Raw genomic sequence first — 11,346 nt, forward strand, 5'->3', positions numbered from 1 at the left:
TCCAGATCGTCCCATGTACTCTCTGATCTCGTCTTGCGAAAGTGGTCAGTGAACAAAGAGAACTGTAAATTATTTACTTTGCCGTTTCAATACACTGCATACCTGTCCATCTGGAAGGGTTGTATATTTTAGTTTCTTTTCTTTTTTTGGCATTCCTTTCTTTTTTGCCTTTTTCTCCCTGCTCAGCAGAGAAAGCTCTCTGAAGTGCACGGCTGCACGGCATTTTTATAGGCAGGGGTGCTGGGGATCCCCTCAGAGCCAGTACATTGTGTACTTGTATACTCCTCACAGTTTCTAAATCTTTTCAAATCTCTCCCACTCCTGAGGATTACTGGGGAAGGGTGGGAGAAAAAATCACACAAAACGGGAACACAAACTGATGAACAGATTGACCATGTTGCATCACTAAAGAGGGTGTTTTAGGACTAGCCAAACGAGATGACCTCAGACACCATGGGCAATGCTAATGCTAAGGCTGGGTTCAGGTGTGTTTCTTGGGGGTGGGGGGGTCATTGGTGGGGTAGGGTTGGTGTTGGAGGTGGAGGGGCAGAGGAGGTGGGCGGGGGGGACAGTTTAGGCAGGTCTCTTTTTAGGTTGCCCAGAGAGAGAAAACCATGGTTTCCAGGAACAATGCAGCAGATGAGAGCCTCTCCAAGGAAAATACGGCTCTGACATCATGGGTTCTTAAAGCAGGCAGCTGAGCCAACCTCAGCTTCTGCTATAATCAAGGCTCTGTGAATTTCCACTGTCAACCAAAATTGGTGAGCAGGGCGGTTCGAACCCAAAGGGCTTTGTCACCGGCCCCCTCTCAAGCTGAGGTGGAATCAGACTTTTGCATGTTTATTCTGTTTGTGTCTGCTTGTTTCGTGTTGTGAGCTGCATCTAGACGTAGACCCGGGCATGGCCTTTTCTTGCTTCGTCTGATCTGGAAGCACAAGTTTCTCAAGATTCCCTCCTTGCTGATTAAGGGAGTTTTTTTCCTGCCCTGTGGGGGGGCTAGGGTCAGGGGGGTGTCATAAACATACGGCCTGTTAAGCCCTTTGAGACTGTACTGATGATTAAGGGCGATGCTAATACAATTGAATTGAATTGAATCGAACAAGCAGATTCGTACCCTGGGTCTGGTTAGTTTTGATCAAAGCCAGTCGGCCCTCCTAGCCCGGCCGAGGCTGTGTCGGGCCCGACCGTAGATCATCTCTCTGTGGCCGAACGCTCTACAGCAGGTAACGGAATAACTGCTCCTTCTGGATCCTTCTGCAGCCCCTCGCTTCGGCCTCCAAACCAAACCACACAGAGAATAAGTAGTAAAAATTGGTGAGTGTAGTAAAACAAACCACAAGGTCATTCAAAAGACAATTGTGTGCACAAGTTTGGGGGGGTGGAGGGAGGTGGCGGTGGGGGGGAGTTGAAGAGTGTAGAAAGATTATATTTCCGAGCCGGGTCCAGCGGAGCCCGTGTCCTCAGATGCACTGAAAACCCAGAGCGCTCCGGTCGGGATCAATGGGCAGAGGGGGATCGTGTTCTCAGGAGAACCTTCCCGGTTCCTGAGGTTTTTCAAACATGGTCACGCTGCACATGTTAATCCACCGCGGCACGTTGGTCTAATCTCTAATCAGCTCGCCGCCCCCCCGAACCCAGAACACCCAATCAGAGAGCACGTTGGGGTCATGTGGCCCCGAGGTTGGTGTTCAAGAAGTGACCTCAAACTGCACAAGAACGTCCGTCCGTCCGTCCGATGCACCTCTCCTCAGTCCACACAACGGTTCTTGGAATTACATGTCGCTGATTTATTTCAACCCTTAAATCCTGCAAGCTTGCACCCTGCCACTGGGCCGCGGGCGCCGGGACAATTGATCCTGTATTCGTCATCCAGAATGGATGCAATAACACATGCACGGCCAAACCGGGTCAATTCCAACTATTTCTGCTCCTCATCCCCCCGCCCCCCCCCCCCCCCCAACGCGCGCCAGCTGCTCTAATTTACTGGTGAGGATGGTTTCAGCGCGGTGCCGTACGTTCAATAAGACGAAGAGGACGCGCCGACAGCCCAACGAGCATCAGCTCTCTGCACCTCCGCAGAGAGCATCGCCCGTAAAGGACGCTACCCTGAGGTGCTATCGAGACCCCCCCCCCCCCTACACACAGACACACACAATCACAGACACACACACATACTTACACAGACACGCACAGAAACGGACACACACACACACGATTCCAAACTGGATTTGCAACTCAATTGACCTCATCCACTGGTTACATGTTTATGAGTTTGGTTCATTTCTGGAGAGAAATGTTTCCTCCTCCAGAAGAGTAATGGTGTGTTGGTTATATGGTGTCCCCAGTTCTCCCCCCCCGGCCCCCTGCTGCTCCCTCACCTGCTCATTAGTGATCTGTGGCCGGTCTGATTTCACCGTGAGACGCTCTGGGCTGAGGGCGGCCAATAAATGTGTGAGTCTGTTGTCCCTGAGCTCTAAAAGACTAATGTATGAGCTGACGTTCTCGTGGCGTGCTGCATGCGTTGCTGCGTGAAAGAAAACAAACAGCCCTCCTGTGATGGTGACAAGTGGTTTATTCAGCAGGAACGGTGAACAATTTGTCTGTATTTTTAAAACTTTATCGACAGAAGGCTGTAAAGCGCTGCAACGCAAACGGACGCTTTAGTCCTTGAAGGGTGTTTGGAGAGGTGAGCTCGTGGAAGTGTCCTACTCGGGTCAGGTCATTTGGGAGAGACTTAAGAGGGGGGGGGGGGGGGGGGGTTCTCCCAAATGTGAGCATTTAGCAAAAACATTACAACATCAAACAACAAAGAAATACAATTAATTTGAATATGGTTTCAGACATTTGACAGCACAAGTTGGGACACTCAAAGATTGGGAAATTCAAAGCGTTTTGATCGTGTTTGTTCTTTGTTGCGCTGATGTTAGGAGATATCAGTGGCTGTTTCTTGGTTTAGCCAACATTTAAACGTGGACGATGCTAGCTGGTCATTTTGAAAACAAGCTAGCATGATTATTGCGACGAACCGGGGACAATGTCTGTTGGGCGTATTGTAGCTGTAATGGAAGTATTATTATAAATAGGAATTATCGTTCTTTCTTTTTATGAGCTGGCCAACAGTGGACAATGGGGCGAATGATAATTTAGAGTGAGGCTTTTTCCATCAAAAATATCTTTGGTATACAGTGGGCGATAGAAAAAGATGATATAATTATTACGATCATGTCAAATGTATTGTGTTGTATATTCTGTCATGTTGGTTAGTCAGACTTTGCCAGCGGATTGCTTCCATCCTAAATTTGTTAACAGTTGTCTGCAAGTACTATTGGGTGATCATTTTCAAAGGAAGTGGTGATTGATTAGGTTTTTCAAAAGAAGAATGCATGGTTTGTTGTTTTCTTGAATTTCAATACATTGCCTTTCAGTGAGGTCTACGTGTACGTACTGCGAGACAAAAGTACACCATGACTCGAACAATGACTCAAACATTGGAAGACCACTCTTCACAGTACTCCTGTCAAGTTATTTGGCATAGGGATTTTTCTTTTCTTCGTTATCGAGAAACAATAATTTAAAAACAGTAGAAAAAAATAGCATTTGGGACAACATGATACACGTTCCATGCATTCACAGATATTCACACAAATACATTTGCCCCCCTTCCTGCTTTCTGACCTTGTTCAAAACAGCTTTACAAATAAAAACACTAGTAAACGGGAGGCCTCAAGGCTGTGCAAAGGGGTAAACTCGTCAGCCCGGCCGTCTCTATTGTCTCTGCCTGCCATCTCCCGCCTAAGTAACAACCTACAAAATAGCACCATTATACAGTGAATAGGGGAGGGGGAGGGAGGGCCTGTGTGATACAGCTTTGTTATAGTAGGAGTCTCCATCGTGTACAATGATAGTGAAAGAATGCATAGGATACTGCTTATAGATGGGTGGTGGTGGTGGTGGAGGAGGGGGAAGGGGTGTGGATCGGAGAGGGCTTTGGTTGGAGTTGGTGGTTGTAGGGGGGGAGATAGTTGGATTATACGTTATGTAGACGGAGATCGCAGCGGCGGATGTGGGATGACCGAGAAGGTAACTGGAATAGGGGGGGGCGGGGGGGGGGGGGGGGGGGGCAGGCGGGGGGGGGGGGGGGGCAGGCGTGTGTATACAGCCTTTACTTTCTTCCGAACACAAACTGTTTCCTCGAAAAGGCTTTATTTGACGGGAACCTGTCTAGTCAATACGTGTTTGTATTCGTGTCTGTGTATCTCTAGTGTGAGTGTGTGTTTGAGCTTGAACCTTGCTCATAGTTGCACAATTCACTCACCTACATTGTGTGTGTGTGTATGGTGTATGTGTGTGTGTGTGTGTGTATGGTGTGTGTGTGTGTGTGTGTGTGTTTGTGTCTGCATATATTGTCTGCGGACAGTCTGCATGTGATCCAGTAGGACTCGTCCGCTGAGCAGACGCATCTGTCATTTTACAGTGAATCTTGCATCATTCACTTTGCCCCAGTATTGCTACTGAATGTGTGTTCCGAGAGCTTGGGTTCTGCTGAGCTCTGCTCGGGTTTGGGTTGCGGATCAGGACTGGGGATTCTGAAAAGGCAAAGGTCTTGGCTCCACTAAACTAATATCTGATAAATGCCATGGATGATCAACCATTAACTATATGGCACTAGCAGGCTACTGAAAGAAAAACAACTAAAAACATGAATGAATAAACAAAAACCTTCTTCTGGAAGATAACAAACATTGAATGAGTCGTGAGCATCATTGGCATTGACCCAGGACAACTTTAATATTCATTATGATTATGGCCTGGTGGTTAAGATAGGATTTTCAGCTAGTTATTAAATAGGAAACTGTAATAGTACTCAGTTATCTGAATTATTCCCACACTTTTTCCTCAAAATAAAAATAAAAGCACTTTGAATCTAGTCAACAAAGAAATGCACTTTGAATCAAAGCAGCAATGTCAACCAAGCAATTGCCCTTTTGGGTTGCATAGATTTCATTCCTTTCAGCTCCATATGGCTTTGCCAAAGTGAGTAAAGACATGTGAAATGTCTTCACCCTCCTCAAACTTGAGGTGAAACTGGTTTGAAGGACAAAGCCTTTTCCTTCTGCAGAAGAGACTGGGGGCCGTTTTGACGTCCTGTCCAGATAAAGTCCAGATAAAGTCCAGATAAAGCGGCTGATTATGTCGCCAGTGATGCGTGGCGTATGACGACGTTCTGACGGGCTCCACTTTTGGCCGTCGTACTCTGCTCTTTGATACCGACTAAAGATAGATAGTGTGTGTGTGTGTGTGTGTGTGTGTGTGTGTGTGTGTGTGTGTGTGTGTGTGTGTGTGTGTGTGTGTGTGTGGGTGTTTGTACGTGCGAAACCAAGCGTGACTCAATCAGAATGAACTTTTCTCGAAGGTTCAGGGATTTCGGGGCCAGGTGGATTTGCCCGCTGATTCCCATTGGCTGCCACCGGGTCAGTGGGAGGAGCCGAGGCGAGAGGCGGCGCGTGGGGATGGGTGGGCAGGAGGGCAAAAGGGGGGTGGGGGGAGGGGTGTTTTGTTATACATGGAGAGGTATACGAAAACCTTGTTTTCTTTGCGTGTCTCAGCAGCTAAACTACATTTGTTTGACGTTGCATCAACGCCCGGTTCCTCTTGCAGAAGTGGTGTGGTGCAGTGTAGCCATCCCCTCATAAGCCCCCCTTAGCCCCGCGGGAGTCTCTGGTGGCGTCCCCTCCTCCCTTCGCTCTTCCTCCTTTTGTTCCTGACAGTGACAGGCGACAGGCGCTGCACGTTGGGGGTCGCGTAAGACAACTCCCTTCTCTCCCACTCTGCTCCACTGGCATTATCCCTCCGTGTCCGCCGGCTCGTCTCCTCCTCTCCTTCTCCTTCTTCTTCTGGTTCTTCTTCTTCTCTACATGCGGTAATTTCTGCCTCCAGAGTTCCCCCGGCTTGAGTTCTTCTGATGCACCTCCTACAGACGAAGCACAGCATTTACATTTACATTGAGGGCGTTCAGCAGACACGTTTATCCAAAGAAACGTACAAACATTCATTCAGTGAGTCACCCTTTCAAGGCGACAGCCAGCTCGTCAGGGGCAGTCAGGGTGAGGCGTCTTGCTCAGGGACACCTCAACTCAGCTAGGAGGAGCCGGGGATCTAAACTAGCAACGTTCCAACCAACCCACTCTACCTCCAGAGCGAAGCCGATCCCCCACACAGATGTTTTTACTCGCCCCGGTCATGAAACCAACCGCATTGAACCAACGTCGTTAGAAGAGACTCAAGAAGTGAAGCTATTTGAAACTAGCTTTGATTGACACAATTGTTTTATGAGTGGAGCCGTTAACAGCGTTCACGCTGCAGCCTTCGAATGAAACGAGGACCGGCCCGAGCCGGTTCTCCGATCAAAAACACTTCAAACGCAGACACACCAACACACGCGCACACACGCAGGCCGTGCACGTGTGTGCTGCGCGCGGGCCTCGTTTCGGGTGGCATCACCGCATGCATCAAACATGGAGATGGCAGAGATGTGGGGCTGCGATGTAGGCGGGGGAAAGTGGAGATTGTGCCTGGGGAGACGGAGAGTGCCAGCGAGCCGACCGCAGAATCCACTTAGTAAGGAAAGCTCCCGCTAATGGTTCCTTTTTTTAAAGAGAGGGGCAAAGAGCACCAAAAAAATATGGTTCTTGAAAGGAATACCCCGCCCCAACACAGCCAGCTCTGTGACAGTTTTTTTGGACGGGTTGGGGGGCGGGGGGGGGGGGGGGTGACACAATGTCTGCATTTAGACCTCATGAGCTCCCTCTCTCTGGTTGCACTTGGAAGGGGTACTCAAAGAATGGCTGCATTGACGTAGTACAATGTCATCTAGTTTTCACTGAGAGGAGAGTTTGGTGACGCACTGCCGTGATGATGGTCCTGAAGGGAGTGGCCGCAGTGATGCAGACCCTGCCGCTTCATAATGTTAATTATCAATTATCAATAATAATGTTTGATAATTGGGTTTGGTTACGGCATACGACTGACAAAGGAGGGTAAAATCCCCCTCCACTATCAACTCTTGGCATAACCATTTTTGAGATGGTCTTTACACCTTTTAAGGTAGTTAAGTCTGCTACAAATAAGGTTGTCTCATTAGTAGTATTTTCTATTCTAAGAATCGCTTTACTTTGGCCCATATGGACCCAGTGGCCTCACCCTCATCTCTCATGTTCATGCTCGCATTCTCATCCACACTCATGGGATTTGTCATTGGTAATACAGAGTACAGTAGAGTGTCGAATCGATTCCGTACGTACCTTGCAGGATGAAGGATTATGCCCAGATAAAGGTCTCTGTGGGGAGAAGAACAATTCCCTTTTAATAAATACATAATACAAACACAATCATTGTTGGTTCCAACAACGCGCCTTGCACGACGACCAACGGGCCAAACTTCATCACCGTGTCGACCGGTAGCCTTACCCGGCACACACCGAGAGAACCCCAAACGGTGGGCCGGTCCGGGCCGCGGCGGCGTGCGGCGGTCCTCACCTTGTGCTTGGCCTTGTCCGGCTGCTGCGCGGCGTCCGGCGGTCCTTCGCTGCTACCTTGGCCCCTCGCGGCAGGTCGGTGTGGCGCTGGGGGCGCGCACGGAGCGCGCCGCCTTGCTGGTCTTGGCGGGCGCGCAGTACATCTCCAGGCGCCGCAGCTCGGCAGATCTGGAAGCAGCACTCGTCCACGATGCCGCGGTTGTGGGGCCGGCGCGCGTTGGGGCCATAGCCCGTGGGTTTACCTGAGCATCACGGGAAGAAAGACTGGTGAGTGGACGGAGGGTGTGATCAGTTAGAAGTTACGCATGTGACGTGTAGGACTGACATTCCGTACCGCTTAACACACGTCTACATACAACAGTTTTTGACGTCGACCACATGGGTTCCGGTGTCTACGACCGCGACGAGGCAGTACTCTCCCTATCTTGGAGAGACGCTGAGCATCACGCCTTCCCTTTGAATCCACGCGACGCGTTAGTGGAAAGGACAAAGCAAGACTTTCAACCACCAAAAGTATCGCTCCAGACGTCCCCAACCATAAAACAGACATTTCACCCCATTTTGTTTTACGCCTAAGTCGTAAATCTAGAAGGTGAATTATTCAGAGAAGTTGTTAGGCTGCCAAACCACGAGCGCTCTACCCGCCGAACCATAACGACCGGAGTGGAACTGATGACTGCATTATACGTAGGAAAACATATTCACGACACAGATTTCTACAGTGTAGATTTACAGTGTATCACATTACACTGTACAGGCACTTTTTGGCATCTGATAACGCAGTAAAAAATGGGGGGGAATGGAGTTAGAGACAATTTTAAAAAAATCCTGTTTGACCGTTCTGACAACATTGTGTGTTCACCATGAGGTAATGCTGAAATAACAACCCCTGAAAGTCCATCAACCTGTTTGAGGACTGGCCCTCCTCCTCCTCCTCCTCCTCCTCCTCTTCCTCCTCCTCTTTCTCCTCCTCCTCCTCCTGCTCCTCTTTCGCCTCCACCTCTTCCTCCTCTTCCACTACCTCCTCTTCGTTCTTGTATGTGTTTTTCTCTGCCCTTAACGTAGTTACTCCACTAGTGGTTTCCCTTGACGTAGGTTACTCCACCAGTGGTTTCCCTTAACGTAGGTTACTCCACCAGTGGTTTCCCTTAACGTAGGTTACTCCACCAGTGGTTTCCCTTAACGTAGGTTACTCCACCAGTGGTTTCCCTTAACGTAGGTTACTCCACCAGTGGTTTCCCTTAACGTAGGTTACTCCACTTGTTTGGGAAAAGGTGAGCCCAGATCCGACCTTCAAACTTTTCCTCGGAAAAATTCAAACAAAAAAGTGTAAAAGACGATGGTTTCATCGTCAAGCCCGGGTACCGATGTGGCTTGACGCCTTAAACGCTTTAAACGCGGAGCTCAAAACGAAGATCTCGTGAACTTTAGTCGCCCCTGTCGTTTAACTTGCGCGGGGGAAACATCCGCGGTTGCCATGGCGACGGCGGGCAGTTCCCTGCTGTACACCTCCTGCGTCTATTAACCCCACCGGAGGAACCGCCCCCTGCTTCCTGTCAGGAGGCAAAATAAAACACGATAAAAAAAAAACTCTCTCCATTTACAACTCCCCGATCACCTTGGGCAATATAGCCATGATGGGCCTTTCCCTGTTACCAGATGAATAATAATAATTTAATATGGCATTTACAAGAAGGAAATGCTTTCCCTCTCAGAGTTAATAGCTCTTGGCTCGGAAGCCAGCCAGTGCTGACAAAGAGCATTAACTTCTGCTCCTGGACTGCCTTGTCCCGACAACACGGTTTCTGAATCAAGAGTGGAGGTTTCATTCTCTCTCTCTCTCCTCTCTCTCTCTCTCTCTCCTCTCTCTCTCTCTCTCTCTCTCTCTCTCTCTCTCTCTCTCTCTCTCTCTCCTGGTACCCCTGCATGTTGAGTGATCTGTACGCCTCCATACTCTTTACTGAATCATCAGTTCCTTCAGCGGACGTGACTGCATCATAACATCATTCCCAACAGACCAAGTGGCAGAAGATTGGGAGGTAGGAAGCAGATTGTCTGGTGACCTGAAGGTTGCTGGTTCTACTCCTCTTCTCTCCTAACCAAGTGTCTGTGTGTTGCAGGGTTGACACCGCCGCCAGGGTATGAATGTTTTAATTAATGGGTGAATGTGGAAATGAATGGGTGAATGTGATGCAATACTTGTGAGGTGCTTTGAGTAGCCTGTGGTCTGTTCACCGTCCAGCCTCCCATCTGCAGTGGGGCCCGACCAGCACCTGAGCAAAACACTTGAAATTATCGTCCGATATCGGACAATTAAAGCGATGTTTTAGTCCGATATCGGTGATTATACATTAAAAGGTATCCGGGGCCAAGGCTCCACCATGGCCTTCCGATCTTCCTCTAAACAAAGACAAATGATCCTCAGAATAGCTCGCATCCCGGCTGTCTGAGCAGCTGGGAGAGTGTGTGGGAGGGAGAATAATCTTGCCCCAGTTGTAAAGTGTAGGGGAGGGTCAGAGGCCTAACGGGCTTTGTGAGAACTTCACATGTGGAGTTGCTATCTCAGAAGATCGGTCAGTAATCCCTCATTATCCAGTGCTCGTGTTCCTTTACGGAATGTTGTTGACAACAATTTGGATTAATAACGAGTGTCCCGCTACCTAATCCATTCAGATTTTTTTTTTTTGGGGGTCACAGATGACCATGAACCTTGAAATGGGACAGCAGTTGTTCACTTTAAAACGTGTTAAATATGACATTTGTTGAAGAAAAGTGTAGAAATGTGTTCATCTTCAATGATTTGCTGCGTTCAAATGATAAAATACTAACTATTGCATATGGGATATAATGGCCGACACATACAGTGGAGAAATGGATGTGGTTGAGGCCTGCTTGGTTTGAGTGAACCTGACTTGCATGATCCCGCTAATGCTTTTATTATTGCTCTTTTTTAATTATGGATGCCAACCTACTCGAGAGGCCACTCGGATGTGCAGAGAGAGAGAGAGAGAGAGAGAGAGAGAGAGAGAGGGGGGGTGAGGGAGAGAGAGAGGGGGTGAGGGAGATAGGGTAGAAGGGAGAGAGATATAGGGAGGGGGCAGAGAGAGAGAGAAAATAGCCGGATTTCCAAATTCCTGCGTGGAGCGTGGGGAGATTGTAGTTTTACTGTCTGGCAGTGGACAATTACAACTAGTGGATTCCTGGAGCCTGTGCATGCTTAGTGTCAGGCAGTTACAAGCAGCCTGGGACTACAAAAGCTGCTTTAAGCACTGGGAAACTCCTTCTTTATCACCGGCACCACAAAGGCCTGCCTGGTCAGACCTCCCTCCCCATATTTTCAGCCGCGGCAGGTTCACTGCTTATGAACCTTGTGTGGCCCACAATTAAATCAAAGTATGTGTTCAGGGTTCGATACCCGATCCCCACACACATGCAAGCACAGACACACTCACACACACACACGCACACATACCACACACCTTTTCAACAACATCAACCCCTTGATGTGTTTCTTGGCAGCGTGCGCTAGCGATGTCACTTCCTGTGTTCCTGCAGTGATGGGATTAGCGAGTTGCTGAACCCTTACAAAGGTCAAAGTTCAGTTTATTTCTGCAGATGTCCTCCTCCTCCTCCTCCTCCTCCTCCTCCTCCTCCTCCTCCGCCTTCGACCACCAGAACCGTCCTGGCTCCACCTCTCCGTCACAATGCCGGGGTGGAGCGGCGGCGGGGTCGTCTCCGCGGCCGCTCCATCAGGCGCCTCTTTGTTCAACGCGTTTTCTTTTTTTTCTCGTTTGGACTTTTCTTCCGCCTT

General features: G+C 49.0%; 1 protein-coding gene across 1 annotated transcript; it reads right to left on the reverse strand.

The window, feature by feature from the left end:
* Nucleotides 1–5,768: 5,768 nt before the first annotated feature.
* igf1 (insulin-like growth factor 1) lies at nucleotides 5,769–9,171 on the reverse strand. The gene is given in 8 exon segments (XM_060051029.1): nucleotides 5,769–5,971; nucleotides 7,302–7,337; nucleotides 7,537–7,568; nucleotides 7,571–7,625; nucleotides 7,628–7,696; nucleotides 7,698–7,777; nucleotides 8,291–8,306; nucleotides 9,154–9,171. Coding segments are annotated over 8 exon segments (366 nt in total). The 3' UTR covers nucleotides 5,769–5,911.
* Nucleotides 9,172–11,346: the final 2,175 nt, after the last annotated feature.

Source organism: Gadus macrocephalus, chromosome 4, assembly GCF_031168955.1.
Source record: "Gadus macrocephalus chromosome 4, ASM3116895v1".
Classification (NCBI taxonomy): Eukaryota; Metazoa; Chordata; class Actinopteri; order Gadiformes; family Gadidae; genus Gadus; species Gadus macrocephalus.